Source organism: Chiroxiphia lanceolata, chromosome 1, assembly GCF_009829145.1.
Source record: "Chiroxiphia lanceolata isolate bChiLan1 chromosome 1, bChiLan1.pri, whole genome shotgun sequence".
NCBI lineage: Eukaryota > Metazoa > Chordata > Aves > Passeriformes > Pipridae > Chiroxiphia > Chiroxiphia lanceolata.
In genome coordinates, this window is record NC_045637.1 from 63,768,047 (window position 1) to 63,784,835 (window position 16,789).

The 16,789-nt window shown below is 36.0% G+C and overlaps 1 protein-coding gene across 4 annotated transcripts in view; it reads left to right on the forward strand.

Annotated features, from left to right (window-relative positions):
• Positions 1-16,393, forward strand: part of ELP2 (elongator acetyltransferase complex subunit 2) — a 37,277-nt gene extending 20,884 nt beyond the window's left edge. For 3 of the 4 annotated variants that reach the window (XM_032687895.1, XM_032687877.1, XM_032687906.1), the window contains 12 exons: positions 26-157; positions 638-787; positions 3,565-3,753; positions 5,799-5,868; positions 8,018-8,113; positions 8,242-8,299; positions 11,393-11,465; positions 11,900-12,086; positions 13,705-13,826; positions 14,321-14,463; positions 15,003-15,116; positions 16,086-16,393. In XM_032687895.1, the coding sequence (XP_032543786.1) occupies positions 26-157; positions 638-787; positions 3,565-3,753; positions 5,799-5,868; positions 8,018-8,113; positions 8,242-8,299; positions 11,393-11,465; positions 11,900-12,086; positions 13,705-13,826; positions 14,321-14,463; positions 15,003-15,116; positions 16,086-16,242 (1,491 nt within the window). In that variant the 3' untranslated portion in view covers positions 16,243-16,393. The remainder of the gene's footprint in view (positions 1-25; positions 158-637; positions 788-3,564; positions 3,754-5,798; positions 5,869-8,017; positions 8,114-8,241; positions 8,300-11,392; positions 11,466-11,899; positions 12,087-13,704; positions 13,827-14,320; positions 14,464-15,002; positions 15,117-16,085) is intronic. The other variant, XM_032687886.1, reaches the window with a different exon arrangement.
• The last annotated feature ends 396 nt before the right edge of the window (positions 16,394-16,789 follow it).

The window sequence follows — 16,789 nt, forward strand, 5'->3', positions numbered from 1 at the left end:
ATTTCACTTCTGTTTATTAATTCAGGTACGGGTAGGTGAAGTGGGTGGCAATACTCTTGGATTTTTTGACTGCCACTTTAGTCCAGATGGTTCAATGATCGTTGCTCATGCTTTTCATGGAGCACTACACCTTTGGAAACAGGCTACGATTAATAAGGTATGTTGGTTTTTTGTTAGTAGTGTTACTTAAAAGAACTATGCTTTTATGTCACTTGAGGTAAGTTTCTGTTATTAATAGAAAAGTGTAACGGTACAATTTAAAAATAATGATTGAAATAGTCCTTCTCTGAACATAATATTATAGGAATCTCACTCCTGCACAGAAGGGAGGTTGAAATCTCCCAGGCTCTAAAACCTGTTTCTTACCTGTGGGAATCATGAAGTCAGTTGAATAGACTTGAAGTCATTTGTGGTTGTGCTTTGTTTACTACTGAACCAATAACACAAGTTTCTCTTAGACTGGAGCAATAAATCAGTATTTGTATCTCTTTAGTCACTCTTGAGTTCTAATAATTTGCTGTTTTCAAATGTCTTTTTCTTGCTTTCTTAGAAAGTACATCAATTCTTTTATTTTGGTTAGAATATGCCAATCAGCCAAGTGAAAACTCCTTGCTTCTTTGGGTGACTTTTTTAATAGAAAGAATGGACTCCAGAAGTTGTGATTTCAGGACATTTTAACAGTGTAGAGGATGTAAAGTGGGATCCAGAAGGAGAGTTTATCATCAGTGTGGGCTCTGATCAAACTACTAGACTCTTTGCTCCATGGAAAAGAAAAGAAGAGACACAGGTACGATCTTCAAAGATTTTGTGAGTTTGGTTAAGAGGGCTTGTCTGTCCTGAGTTTGGAACAAGTCGCCTGAATATAACTCAAACCTTAAACTTCCCCAAGAGGTGATCTGTTCAAAACTGCTTGGTTTGACCATTCGATGTGTCCTGTTTTCACTGTAAAAATATTAAATGGCAGAGTTTTTGCAATCACATATGACTGCTGTTTAATCCTGAGTTCACCTCCAGATTACCTTCAGTTAGTCTTCTCCCAGGGTCTTGGAAAAGGCTCTGCAGTATTTCAGAAGGAGGAATATATGGCTGATGCTAACAACCATCTATTGCCATTGTTTAACAATTGGCTAAACACTGCTGCAGGTAATCATAAAGAAACTCAACTTTGGTTGTAGTTTTTTTACACAAGCTTAATCTAAAAAAAGTTCTCACTATGTTTTTTTTTACACTAGTTTGTTTATGACTGACTGTTTTACTAGAATGATTATCTGAACTACATGAGTGCAGTTGGAAACTAAGGACCGCACAGGTGCTTGCTCATGCCTCCTGCATTGGGCTGGGGGAAACCCTGTCTAGGAGTGCAGAAGTGTTGTGTTGTAGGAAGGGCATTTCCAGTTTCCTTCTCTGCTTTTTTCCCTAATCTCCAATCTGGAGGGTACAGCAGCTTTGCGAAAAAGATAGTACGTTGGATTTGACGTAGTGAAGCAAAGTCCATGACTAGGGCATGATGTTGGCAGCCTTCAAGAATTGTCAATATCACTTTCTCTGTGACCTACTGAAGTACCACTCTTTGTTATGTATGCTGCTTGCTAAATTTTAATCCTATTTCTGAAAGAACTGAGCTTTGTATGATTTACCTGATCAGCTCTCCCTGAAACTGTTGAATCAATTGATTTAGCAGACAGATTGTGGTCTTCATATCTAAATCTGGTGTGAACTGAATTCTTATACTTTCTGTTCTGACACAGAGCAGCCACCTGGCTAATTCAACCAGGTGTAAATCCAAGTAGTGTCAGCATTTGTTGCTGCGTGGGGTATGGGAGAAAGCTATAGTATTCTTTTGGTGAGATGAAGTGGAGGGTTGACATAGAAATGGGTCATTTGAAGGAGTCTGTTCAGGACTTCTGAACCCTGAAAACCAGGCATTTAGTTTTGCTGCTTATGAACTTGGGTAACACAGGCCTTTAAAATGCCTTAGTTTTTTTACTGAGTTTAGTATCTGAAAAATTAAAACAGGTGACATCTGATATTTATCTTAACAAGACACAATGAATGGTTCATATATCTATGAAAAGTTAGTATTACAGCTCAGTATTCATGTTTTTCTTTATAAAAAGGAAACCAAGTGTTAAATGCAAATAATTATCCCTTCTTAAAGTCTCAATTCTGATAACAGAATATGAGGAATAATGGTCAGCTTTAATTTGTCATGCAAATTTGCATCCTGATTTTTCTGGAAGAAGCTTACTGTGTGACTTATGCAGCTGTCTCTTTGTTTTGGGGTTTGAGTTTTTTGTTTTTTGGTTTTTTTTCATTCCCATTATGTACTGTGATCTAAAGTATGTAAAGGGTAAGAAGGGCTTACTGCACTGTTTGATTTTATTTTTTGTTTAAGAATGAATGCTTTTTCTTGCATTGGGAAGTAATCAAGCGCTTGTGAAATCATGAGGTTTTGTAGGATGTCTCAAATTCCCATTTAGGTCCTATTAGAAACTTGAGCATTCAAAACTCAGTTGAATTTTTAGAGTGAGGCAGTTTACAGTCAATAACATGTCTTTGTTTATATTCATATGGCATCTTGTACAATGTAGATTCTGTCTTGGCTACAGGCATTGTAATACTGAAGTAGTCTAAATTAATTTTAATCGATGAAATTAATTCTAATTCTGTTAGCTGTTAACTCTAAAGTGCACACTGTATTTTTCCAATTAAAGTATCATATAGGAGCAGTAGCAAATGACACTTTGGAAAAATCTCTTCATGAAAGTGTATTTGCTAGAAAACAAAGATGTTTTTTGAAAAAAAAAATTTTCTCATGTGTAGAATAAATCAGATTTTTAAAAAAGCAATTTAAATAATTTAATATATTTTTTACTAATATTCTTTGTTTAGTATGACTATAAAACTACCTTGTCTATCTGTTTTGGTTAGCTGTTAATTCTCGGTTTTTTGTGTTAAAACTTGAAGAGTGGATATGAATATAGAAAAGTAGGAAAAACTAATACTTCAAATGAAAACACTTCTATAATTTTCCAGATGTTTTTTCTACAAGAAACTATTTTGGTTTTGACAGTTTTTTTTCAGAACTTATATTAAATGGTCTCACTAAAATCAAGTATTTAAAGAAAAGAGGGAAGTAGGAACCTTTATCCTGATAACAGCAGTGCTGCTGTGCTTTGTGAAAGACAGATGAAGGAAGCAAGGTAATTATCACTACCTTTCTTAGGTCTTTCAGAGCTACAGTTTCTAAAGTAGTAGCATAAAATCCTCCTTTTGCTCAGGCAATTTATGTTCTATTCCTGACTGTCTAGCATAAAGAAGTCACAGTAAGTGCCTTAAACACATCTGTGCAGGGACACAGTTTACTAATTACAGGAATTGTGTGGTGGAAAACTAGTATTCAGCTAATGTTATGTGATCATACATCAGTTTTACACACATCAGTAGAAGGCTGCTTTATGTTAATGAAGTTAACAAGTAAAGGATTAGTACTTTTTTCAAACTTGAAATCTTGCTGCTTCTCTGGTTAAGGATTGTGTTTTAACTTTGTGTCTGTTCATTTAGGTAACCTGGCATGAAATTGCAAGGCCTCAAGTACATGGATACGACATGCGTTGTCTGGCAATGGTTGGCCGGTTTCAGTTTGTGTCAGGAGCAGATGAAAAAGTGCTTCGAGTTTTTCGTGCTCCCAGGAATTTTATAGAAAATTTCAGTAACATCACTGGTATTTCAATGGAGAAGCTGTGCTCCCATGTAAGTGTGCTAAAGCAATGCTAAATGAAGACGGCCCTCTTAGATGTAAATAAAGTTAATGCTTTAGAAAATTTCAGATTGCACTAAACTCTGTAAAAATTCCTTTAATCATTCTGAAACTTTAACCTTTTTTTTCCTTTCCTTTCTGCTTACTTCCACGTGTGTTGTTGCATATGTATTTTTGTGGTGTTGTTGTATGAAACAGGTTCTATTTGAAACCAAGCAAGACCTAGTGTCAAAAGATTGTAAAGAGTGTGGGTGAATTTTAAGTAAGTTAGATCATGTAGACCACTGTACACACTTGGGGATTAAGCAAACAATAAAGCTTGGGAATGTGCTTCTCCTTAATTTACGGGTGTAGTAATCCTGGCTGGATGTAATTATTGTTGTGTGGTTATGTGTTGGTATTATTAGTTGGGGTTTTTTTTAATTGTATGCTTGGAAATTGCATAAAGCTTTCAGCACTGTTGTTAGTTCTGATATATAAATATTTATAAAGATGTACTTGCTCATGCTTAATTTCCTCTTGGCACTGAAAATTTTCTTGAGGCCTCTACATTCCAATTCTTAGTTGTTGGTACCTGTGCTGTCCTGCATTGCTGTCCTTTCTTTCCTCTCCACTTGCATTAAGATCTAATTCTGTTTTTCCCTGCATTTTGTAGAGCAGACCTTGTTCAAGATAGATGCCTCTGTACAGTGCCTTGTATTCTCTTTGGATTTCTTGCTCAAAAGCAGTGTTTTCTGTGCAGTGTCTCGGAGATGGATTGGCCTTTCAATTTATTTTAACAATTGAAATATCTGGGAAACAAGTATAATGATTTTTGGTACCAAGAAGTCACACAAGTAGCTGTTTAGTGCTTTAGTTCCACAAGACTTTGTAAGCATTTGCATTAATGACCATTGTATAAAAAACTCTGTGCTTTTATAATGCTGGCAGATATCATTATTTTACTTTTATGTAGACTTTTCTTATCAGCTCTTCGTCTGAGTGCTGTTTTTTGATTCATGATATCACAAAGTGTTCACGTGGGCTTTGGTTAAAGAGGAAGGCTTTGTGAGCTCTAATGATACAGCTACTCTTAAGTAGCTTTATTGAAATTGTTTTCTGTGAAAGCTTTTTATCGTTAAAGTGGGTAAGCTTTTTTGTAATTTGGCTCACATGCCTTCCCCCAAAAAGTACTTAAAACCAACAAAGCCACCTTTATGTTCAAAAAGGGTTGAATAGGATTATATTCAGTTCAAATCCATTGGATTGTATTATACTTAGGGTTGTAATGAAGAACCATTTTTGTTTTAGGGGTCTGAGACTTGTATGTGTCTCTCATATGTTTTCTCATCTAATTATGAACATATAAATAAATTTTAAGCTGTCACCTAAATTATTGATTTAATTCTGTAAAACAGTCTTTGAACTTTTCAGACACTGTAAGGAAGGGATTTTACAGCTATTAAATCTTTTTCATCTCTGCACAAAGGTCTGCAAGTTCACTTACCCTTTCTAAATTTTTACTTTTTTCCCTATACCATTATAAAAGTATTTTCTGACTGATGATTTGTCTTTCCCCTGTGCTGCTTTAAACAGGCATGTATTCCAGCCACATCTCTGTGCTATTTACTGAGTTGTGTTTGAAGTTGTGGTCACAGGCACTCAACCCCCCCTCTCTTTTCCAAAATGCTGCTTTATTATTTCACCTCAGAACAACTATTCCCAGTTCTATTGTGTTAAAATCTGCAGTGCTCTCAGTTAATAGATTGTCATGTATGTGCTAGAATAAATAAAATTGTCAAAGAAAACTCTTGACCTGAGGCCTAAGAAAAGGTATGTGGGGGTTTTTTTGGTTGGTTGGTTGGTTGGGTGTGGTTTTTTTTACTTTTTTTTTCTGGTGGAGTACTGGTCTTTGTTTTGTCCAGGGTTGGAAGTTTTTCAAAGTTTCCCCCTTCACTTCTCTAGGAAAATAACTCTCAGATATTTCTTAAACTGTGGCCTTTGAAATCCAAACCTACATAACAATCTGTGTGTAACCTTTTTTTTTTTTTTAATTCAGCAGTCATCTGATCTTCCAGAAGGTGCAACTGTGCCAGCGTTGGGATTATCCAATAAAGCTGTTTTTGAAGGTATGGCAGTGAGAAATAATAGTTATGATGTTTCATCTGGAAACATTTTTAAGTGATTGTTTTAGTGTACATATTTTTTGTAGGTCTGTAAGTGCAGGCATTACTGCAAGTTCAGAGTCTAGAAATAAAATTGTGCCAAGTGTTTAGTTCTCTGGTAGCACCTAAATATGGTGCTTAAAAATAAAAGCACAAGTGAGGATCTTTTCTCCCTTTCTCTGCCTTTGTTTTTAGCTCCCTAAACATTCCCAAATGTCTTGTGCAAGCCCAAAATGCTTTCTCCGCTCTCCATATTGTGTCCTGCACCTCTGTAGGAATTAGCCTCACTCAGTCTGAACAGGGCTCCTGAGAGCCTCATTGCTCTTCTGTGATGCATCTGGGAGTAGCCAGTGCAGGATACTATAAGAATTCCCCACCTGCCATTTTTCTTCTTTTTTCCATGCTCACTACCCCCCCCCACCTCCCTGCCCTAAGAAGACTAATGACTTCTAGTCAAAAAATTAGTATTGAATAGCATACTGTGAAAACTAGGTTCAGAGTTATTAAAGCAAGACTACCTGTTAGTACTTGCAGATGCTCTGTAAAATACCTACCTAGCTACATTCTCGAGTCCTTTTCACACTCTCCTCAAATATTATCACCTTTGTAGAAGCTTACAGAAGTAATGCTTCTTTGAGGGGAATCAGTCAGATTTTCTCTCACAGTGAAAATAGCCATTTCTCCAGGTAAATGATGCTTTGTATTGGAAAGTATTGGAAAGGAAGAATTAGTTAGCCAACAGCAAGGTAGTGTTGTGTCTGTAAAGACTGGTGGGACACCAGGTGAATTTCTTGGAGAGGCATTGGAAATTACATTGTGGGGGAACAAGGAAGGAGGGACAAGCACCTATGTAGGGTGATAAAAAATATTTTCTTGAGAGTGAGGATGAGACTGGTAGTCTGGTTTTTGATAGAGTCTCTGGTAAAAATGCACTATAGTGGAATCTACAAATTAGGTCAGACCTGTTTTTTCTCTACTTAAAGCTTTTTCAGAAGGTGTGATCTAAAAAAGGAAGCATTTTAATAAGCTTTGTCTCCAGGGTCTCTGGTGGCAATAAGCCAAATTTTCCTAAGCCATTTGTGAGCGAAAAATCAGCTTTGTTGTACTTGAAATACAACTCATACTTGAAATAACTCATAAAATATATTTTAGCAAAGGTTTTTTTCCCATGCTTTCTAATGAGTTCTTCTGCTGAGAGAGGAGAAAAACCCCTCCTTGTCTATCGTCTCACAGAGAATAACTAATATCCATTGATTTCACATGGCCCACCCAGAAGCAACCCTATGAATAGAATTTTCCTGCTTGTCCACCATTGCTCACCCAATGCTGTCAGCACTAATGGCCTGGGGTAAAGCACCACAGACCTCTGTTCTCCCACTGCAGAGGAATCTTTGTGGTGACCAATGATCAGATAGTGGTCTCAGATAAATGTTGCTCATTTAATTTTCAAGGAGAAAGAAGACAGTATGAAAGAGAAAATAATCTTTTTTTTTTTGCTTTTTCTATACCTACTTTTTGAAACTGCTCTATTTGAGATGTACATTTGGCAAAAAGGTAGTTTATGTCTGAGAGAAACTGTTGCCCAGCTCTGTACCTTTTTCTTAATACTGTCAGAGTGAAGGACAGAGTTGAATTTTAACTTAAAATTAACTACTTTCAGTTACTTCTGGTACTTTTGCCTAAAGCTAAGGACTGAGCCTTCAGCAGTTTTGCTGAAGTTTGCAAGGTGTAGATACTCTTGCTCAAGCATGGCTTTTCATTTAGGGATCTACATTAAATTTAGGAACTCATCACTTTTGTCAGAGATTTTTGTCTTAAACGTTTTCAAATACAGAAGGAAAGGTTTAACATTGAGGAAACACAGGTTGAACTCCTGGTGACTGCTTTGTTCAGTCAAATCAAATTTTAAGAATATCTAAAAGAATCTGTGCTGATGGAGAGAGGTCATTCTCGAAGGTTAGATTTTATCTTTTTTTAGAAATCTCATTCCCACATGCATCAGAATAACTAGCTTCTAATAATCATATTATTGTAACTCTGCAAGCAGGGAAACCTCATGTTTTCTCTCCTTTCAAGTATGTTCTCTAGCTAATGGAGTCCTTGCTTTGAATAGGAGATATATCTCTTCAACCAGCAGAGGATGAAGAATCATTTAATACAATTTCGAATCAGTATCCTGAGATTTATTTTCAACCCATGATCCTTACAGGTATGAGATTCATTTCTGTTGTAGGAAATAGAGAATGAGGTTCATTGGATATAAACTTGAAGCATTATTTAGCTGATTTTTAGGTTATTTAGTACCAAATTTGAATACACTGTACAAATGTTTTTTAGAACCTCCATCAGAGGATCACTTGCTGCAGAATACCTTATGGCCTGAAATTCAGAAGTTGTAAGTTTTTTCCTTATTGAAATTACAAAATTTCCAGAATGCTATTGTAACATATTAATGTAGTATGGTCTTGTAACTCTTCCTATTTACTATCTGATTTACCTTGTCTTTACAAATACTTGTAAAATAAATAAATTATATGTGTATAAAAATTAGAAAATATAAAATACATACATGTATGCATGTTATTATATGTATATAAAACATATATGTTATTATGTGTATATAAAATTAGGAAATTATATATAAAACTTAGGAAACAGTGCCACAAATGGCGTTTAGAACTGATGTGTCACAATTTTATTTTACTAGTTGTTTCTCCTTAAAACCTTGCCTATGCTTAGGGTCTCTTCTCTGTGAGGAGTTTTGTGCTTTCTTTCCACTTCATGGCACAGGCTTGCAGATAAAGTTTGTCTTTCTGGTATGGAAGTAAAGGCTGAGGCATCAATAGAGGGGCTTCCCCCTAAAACCTAACAGAGTTATAAGGTGCGATAGATGGAAGCAGCAGCTAAAATAGGATGTGCCTAGTGGTAGAGCAAAGTGATGAATGTTGAGTAAAATGGTTACAAACCCAATTTGAGTACTAAATGCTGACAGGGTGGCTGTGGATTGCAGATATTGGACTTAATGTGGTCATAATAATTGTTTTGTGGTTAGAGAGTTTTGGAATTCTTCAGCTATGTTTTCTTCCTTTTCTGAAATTCTCAACTTGCAGATGAAGGTTGTCACCTAATTTGTTTCCTAAGGATCCCAGTAACATGAGGCTATCATTTCACAATCTTCAAAGCTTTAGTATAAATCTTAAAACTACAACATGAAGAAATGAATAATCTCCATGTCTTATGAGCTTTTTTTAACTGAATCTCCTAAAAGAGTGGTCTCAGGCAGGAACAAGAAGAATGTTGGGCCTTTGCTGAGCACTACAGCTACCTTTATACGTTACCAGTTTTGTGACTTCAGTTGGGGGTCAGGAAATAAAAACCTTTGGAAAAACATTTTGCAGCTTGCTTTCATTTGACTGAGGGGGAAGTTCTGTGCGAACTCATCTTTACCTTCAACTGGGCAGTAAATCTCCTCTGATTACTTCTTTTACTATGTTCGTACTCAAAGGAGGGTTTCCTGAGAGGAAAGCCGGTGGATGTTAGACAATATCTGCACACTTTGTAATTCTAACTGTTACATTAACTGCTTCTTCTGTGCGTGCTATGGCTGCTAATGCACTCACATAAGAAGTTTGATAAGGGATGTTTAAGTAGTGAAGCGGAGCCAAGGGCAAGATTTTTCTTCATTTGCCTTTGACATTTTGCCAAGTCTAGTGGGACATTAATATTTGATACTCTGCTACGGGAGTACTGCCTATCTTCCTTTATATCCTGCATTCATTAAAATAATTCCATTTTATGATGGTCTTCAGATGACTTATCTGAGAATTTTTTTCTGTTTTCAGAGACACAGCTAATGATAGGGATTATTTTATGCAAGAGTAACAAGATGTAAAGCATTCATAGACTTTGAGGTTTTTTGCTCAGAATAATCTTGAAAGGAGTAACATGAAAACTCATAATGTAGATTTCAAGTTGCCATAGCAGCAGAAAACCAGTGTGAGGCATTGACTTGCTAAAAATAGCTTGTTTGTAATTGACATTTGTGTATTCCTAGCTCTAACTTGACACCAAATTTTGAAGGATTGGTGTTGGGTTTTGCAAAGTGTTTGCTTGAGGAGGTTTCAGTATGAAGAACTTGCTGAATTTTTTACATAATCTAATAACTTAAAAATATGGTGAATCTTGTGAGAATGTGCTAATCTTTATCCTCTTCAAAAATTACTGTAGAGAGTTTGTAGGCATCCTACTGAGATTAAAGCGTGAGTGTTGACATAAATATATGTGTTTATCTGTATATGTATGTACATTTCATGTAATACACTTGAAAATCTAAGAGATCCTTTTTGACACTAGAAAATTACTGTATTCATTTGTCTGGACACTTTGAAGGTCCAGTCAGTTTACCAGTGCCTAAAAAAATGCTATGAACTGCACGATGCTAAGGCAAAATGGTTTGTGGTTGAAAATATCATTTCATTATTCTTTCATGCAGTTACTTCTCTCCATTGTGAACCTTTATTTGGTGGTGTACTACATAATGAAGAAATCAGACTGTGTGTATGGGATCAGGGAAAAGAGTGGTACTAGAGCTCCTATACTGGCAAGGTGTATATACTCATGTAGACAGCATCTCCTATTGCTGCTATCTTAATTTGCTTTACTGGAGACAGCACTGGCCTGTACAGGCAGCCGGTCTGACCTAAGACAGTCCTGCTCATGTGACTTTGCCAAAGACAATATTTTATGTTTTCTGTTAATTTAAGAAGAAATGTTACATTTTGGAGCTTCCATTTAGCAAAAACAAAGTTGTATGCAGAAGCTTGAAGTCTTTCTGTCAAGTCCTCTTCAGTACTACTTTTAGGAGATAAAACCAAAACAACTGAGGACTTGTTTCATGACTTGTTCCACAGGTTATTTTTCCTTCATGGAATTTCAGGAAATTTATACTTTTGATGGAATAAATATTTTTTAGTTTTAGAAAATTGACTTTCAGTGGTTTCCACTACAAAATAGTCTCCAGAAATGTGCTTTAAAGTTAAGCATTATGATAAAATTCCTGCTAGTCGCAAGTTAAGAGTAAACCATGCAGTACTACTTTCATCATTGTGTTTTCCTTTTCCAACATGATTCTTGTCCTTTGGTTCAAAAATCTTTCAGTATTTCACAGAACAGACTGGGTGTTTCTGGTATATTTCTTCAGTGGTATTCAAATATATGGCTTCTGATTTTTATTGGTAGTGTTAAAATTGTTTTTCAAGAAAATAAGGGTACATTAAATGCTGCTTTAGTTTGCTTTGTTAATCATTAGTGTAGCTTCTGCAGGACTATGGAATGGACTGGAGAGATTTTTCTGTAGTCAGTTTCTAGTTCTGAAAGAAATGCAGATGTTTAAACTGAATGCTGAATGCTGAACATTATTAGGAATTATTTGGGATGTAATACTGAAAATTACTATGATGCATTAAATATCTTTTCACATGTATTTCAGATATGGACATGGATATGAAATATTTTGTGTTGCTTGCAATAATTCAAACACTGTAATTGCTTCAGCATGTAAGGTAAGAAAAGATTCTAGCACCATCTAGTGAAAAGTGCCCACTAGATTTCTAAGCCTGACAGAGCAGGAATCAGAATTCAGTTTTGGCTGAATTCTATTCTTTCACATAAATGTGAAAGATTTTTTTATAGATGGCAGTTGCCTTGCAAAGGTGAGAGCGAATGCAAATAAATTATTCCTAAATTATGTATGATTCATTTGAAGATACTAATAAGATAAATTCTAACAAATATAGGTCTGAAATATTTTCTTGCTGATATATTGTCAACATTAGTAAAAAATAGTGAAACAATCTTGAAAATTCCCAGAGGAAAGCTGGATCGTACTTGATTGCAAGCCTTAAAACAAACCCCCTAACATCTTAGTATTTTGAAATGTGTGATTTTTATATTTGCTTTCATTAATTCTCACTGATATTTTTTTCCATCTATACAGGCTTCCAAAAAAGAACATGCAGCAATTATTTTGTGGAGCACTACTTCTTGGAAAAAACTGCAGAGTTTGTCTTTTCACAATCTGACTGTTACTCAGCTGGCATTTTCTCCTAATGACAGATTTTTACTAGCAGTTTCTAGAGACAGGAATTGGTCACTGTGGAGGAAAGAAGACTCCTCAGAGTCAGGTAAGATATGCAAAGTGGATATACACATTTGAAGACTTTGCAGTTTGTTCAATATTTTTGGCTGCAAAATATTTGAAAGAGAATTGAGGTAATATTTTAACGGACATTTTCCTTACAACTTTGAAGAATTAATTGTTGTAGACTCTTGTGGTTTTAAGAAATTCAATTAATAATGTATGGAAAGCTAGAAATTAAATTAAAATGCAGAGAAGAATATAATCAGGCTTTAAATGCTGTTTGATTGATGGATGTAATGAAGTCTACTATTCTGCCTTCTGCATGTGATTGTATGTTTGACTTATTGAAATCAAGTATACAAGCTGGCGTGTAATACCTGAACTTCCAATTGGCATTCTGTCAAGAAACGCCTTCATCACGGTGTTCTGTGCAGGCATAGCTGGAAGGTTCATTGCTGCACCCATATCCTGCATAGAGCTGCCTTGTCCCTGTTTGCAGGACATGGCACTTTGAGACTCTTGACAGGATTAATCTCTGTCTTTGGTGTGGCTTTCTGATAATCCTACACAATTGATTAATTTGACTAGGACTGTCTCTGTCTGGAAAAAATGCTGATAGTAAGGATTCAGTTGACTCTCTCATTAAGACTTTGAGCCTTGCAAAATCATGAGGAGATTGCTGTTGAACACTTTAATGGAATCCTAGACCAGATGCTTGTGCTGAAAGTGATTATCGTTGCGCTGTTGGCTTAATAGCATATAAACACTGCTGGGCTCTATAGAATGTTCCTAGAGACTTGGCAGTGAGTTTTGGCCCCTTCAGACACTGTCCAGTTGTATCCTGGCTTGAATTGCTGTTCTATTCAGACTTCTATTCTAAAGCCTGGCATATTGTCCACAGTAGTTACACAATGTTTCAGAATAAGGATCATGAATACTCACAGCAAGTAGAGGAAATCCTCTTTTCATCTCTTCATCAATAACCCTTCTGTCTACAAATAACATCATTATCAGTGTAAAGAAAAAGTGCTGGTATTGGCATCCCAAGAAGTGGTTATTCAAAGTCTGTGCTCCAAAATGACAACCTTTCCTGCTTAGGAAAAGCAGTTCCATTTAATGATCTGCTGATCAGATTTAGTTCTTAATTGTATACATGCTGAAATGGCAGCCTGTCTCTTTGGGAACACATGAATCTTTACAATTAGACCATTATAATTTCAGCTCTTGGGGCTTTACTGGTAAATAAGAACTGTGGTGAAATTACTGGGAATATGTGAACACATGGTAAATGTTGCACTGTTCAAAAACTTCTGAAGTCAGTGTTCTTACAAAAAACTTGATAGAAATAACCTGAAGGTGTTATACTTGGACTTAAATTCTTCTGAAACAGAAATGTATGTAAAAGATTGAACTGTTCCTACTGTTTTAGGGCTATAAGGGCTGACTGATACTGTCTTGAACAGTTGCTCGTTATCACTAGTAGTAGTAAGTGCTGCAAAAAATACCCATATGGTCCTAAGTATTCCCAGTTGCTTTAAAGAGGAATGGAATAATATCCAAGTATTCCTGCAGTTCTTACACAGAGTTAGGTAAGAGTAACGTTTACTTTTAATATGTAAAGTAGTTGAAGCAAGGGTTTTGCTCTGTATGTTTTATTCCAGGAGCAGTCTTCACTTGCTGTGCATACACAGACAAAAATACAGCTGTTCACAGTCGAATCATTTGGTCTTGTGATTGGACACCAGATAGCAAGTATTTTATTACTGGTAGTCGGGACAAAAAGGTAATTAATATTAAAGGTTTGGAAAGCCCAGAATTATTTTAATGTATTTTAGATTAGCAAATGCTTTGTTCTAATGAGCCCTTTTTCTGTAAATACACAAAAGTCTTATTGTGTGTTTTAGCACAGAAATCAGTGATACTTTCATAAGCTAAATAAAGTGCTTGAATATATATACACAAGACTGTGGGCTGCCAGTTGGACTTTCTCCCTTCTTCTTTCATGCAGTAAGACAAGCATATGTCGCATAATTCTATGGGTCTCAAGTTTTTCTTCAACTTTCATAACAGAATCTGTTTTTGTTGTCGGTAACTTTAATGATATCAGACAGGCTGTCTACAAAGACGAATCTTTGCAGATAGAGATTTTTTACTATTTTCAAGGTCATCTACTTTGTTCTGTGTCCTAGAATTCCTTTAGTTAAGTTATTCCTTATGTTTTGTAAGTGCATTTACAAGAAGTTCAGTGAAAATTTCTAGATGACTATTTTCTTACAGGTCGTTATCTGGGGCCAGTGTGATTTATCTGTGAATACTGAAGGGAATATGCTGGATTTAGTTAAGCCTTGTTCAACAGTACTGGATGCTGGGGATTCTGTAACTGCTGTTAGTATCAGCCGTGTGCTTGCTCCTGATGGAAGGTATTGCTGGTTTTCTGTAATGTCATTTTGTATTTAATTAGAAATTAGTATTTTCATAGTCAACTGATGTTCTGTGGCTAAACAGCTCCCGAAATCTACCTGTCAATTATTTCAACCATTCTTTAACTGAATGACCTCTACTTTTTTTTCCTTCCTAGCCACCTTTTCAGCTGTATAGTGACTTCTCCAAACAGTGTAACAATAAAAAAAGGAAGTGGGAGCGGGAGGGAGAAAGGCATGAACACACCTGAAATGCATTAATTTTTCCAACAGTATTGACTGATCCGATGTTGTAATAAGCTCCTTACTTTTTCCTAACCAAATATATTTTGCAGGTTTCTGCTTTGCTGGTTTTTTTAATAAAGTAGCTTTGATTTAAATTGTGGTGTATCAATTTTCGTGGAAAAGTAAATACTGATTTGAAGGGCAAGGTGCAAAACAGTACTTGAGTGCTACTTCTTTCTATCCTGCATTAGAACTGGCCTTGCTGAGCTGCCTACTGTAATTTCTGTTAACTAATGCAGTTATTCTCTTGATAGATATATTGTTGCAGTAGGCTTAGAGAATGGGAAGATTGTGTTGTACACATGGAAGCAAAGTGGACAAGAACTGGCAGTAGCTGACTGGACCACATGTGTTGAGATAGGTAACAGGTATGTCTTTTGAAGTAAGTTAGGAGCAATGAAATATTATTCTTGAGACTAATAGTGCTGGAGTTATGTTCTTGTAATATATAAAATGATATGAAACTGGTTTATTTGTATACCAAAATTGTTATCCTTTGATCCCTGAAAGTCTAAAGATACCTTAAAGCAAAACTCGGAAAAAAAAATATTGGTTATTTAGATGTATTAAAAAACCCACCCACGAATGTGAACAAAAAACAAGAGGGGGTTAACCCCCAAAATAAATACTTCATGCTATGTAAATGCTTTGAGAAGTATTTCTCTTTGTTGGCCCTACTTAAAAATAAATAAAAATAAAAAAGTCATAAAATAAGATGCTAGAAAACACTGAAGAGACGGGGGAAAGAATCCCTGTCTGTATACATAAGCAAAACATTTTGGAGTGGATGACAGCAAGCTTTCAAGAGCAGCTTCTACCAGAAACCAAAGGAATGACAAGATCTGTGTGGTGCTGCTGCGGTGACAGATAGAGAGACTCTGTAGAAAGACTTTGAATGTTTCACTTGAAGCATTCTCCTAGATTCTTCTGTCACATACTGGCCTTGATAGTAACAGAAATGAAAGTTGATGGTGACTTTGGCCTATATGTGTGTGAAGTGAATTGGGAAGGGATACCAGATAACAGGAAATTGTAGGCTAAAAGCCAAAAATCTGTCATATCTCAGTAACTGGGATGCTAGACCTGTAGCTTAATGTGGTAAAACTGGAAATCAATAGCTGTTTGAATTATTGATGAGCGAGAGGATAAAATGTCATTAGTGTTAATGGCCCTACTTATTTTAAGAATTTAATACCTGCTGGTTGTCACAAATCAGTTTTTCCTCAGTTGGTAGTGTTAACTGAAGAGTACTAATTATATGAATGTTGATGTTTACAGTCGCATGCCCAACTGTGTTTGACATTTTGCAGTTATGTATGAATTTCTTTTTGTTGCAGCCAAAGTCATGCTCTTGCTGTGAAACGTTTATGTTGGAGACATCATGCAGGCAGAGCTGGACATAATGATCAGAACAGCAGCGAGTGGTTGCAGCTTGCAAGTTGTGGAGCTGATCACTGTGTTAAAGTATTCAATGTCAACAGATTTGCTCTTTAGCAAAGACAGCAGGCCTGTCTGTGCCAAACAGATTCACAATATTTTATGTCAACTTTTAGCCATTTTGATTATTGAATTTTCTGTTTTCTGCTCTGGGAAGTGAAACATCTGACATGTAACTTATTAAAGCAACTTTGGTGGAAGTTTGAAATGTCAAATATTTTTATCATCTTGCAGTTCTGGGAATATGAAATATTTTATATGTTTTGGTTGGTGAATATCCTGGAACTGAGGCATGGGAGGTGGGTAGGGTATAGGAGAAGGATAATGAGACGGCTTTAATCACTGGTTCCAAGGGTGGGTGGGAAGCTGGTGACACTTGGGTTATGTGCTTGGGATTCCAAGTGGAGTACTGAATTTTTTTTAAACTCCTATTCCTATCAAACTTTTGCTGTCATTTGGCTTGCCAGTGCTGACGTCTTTCAGGATGTGCAGTCAAACAGAGATCAAAGTTAAACGTACAGCTTTCTCTGATTGCCTTCTGAATGTGTATTACAGTCTTGTTCCAAGTCTTAGGCCACCTGACGTTAGAAGGAGTAGTTGTGTC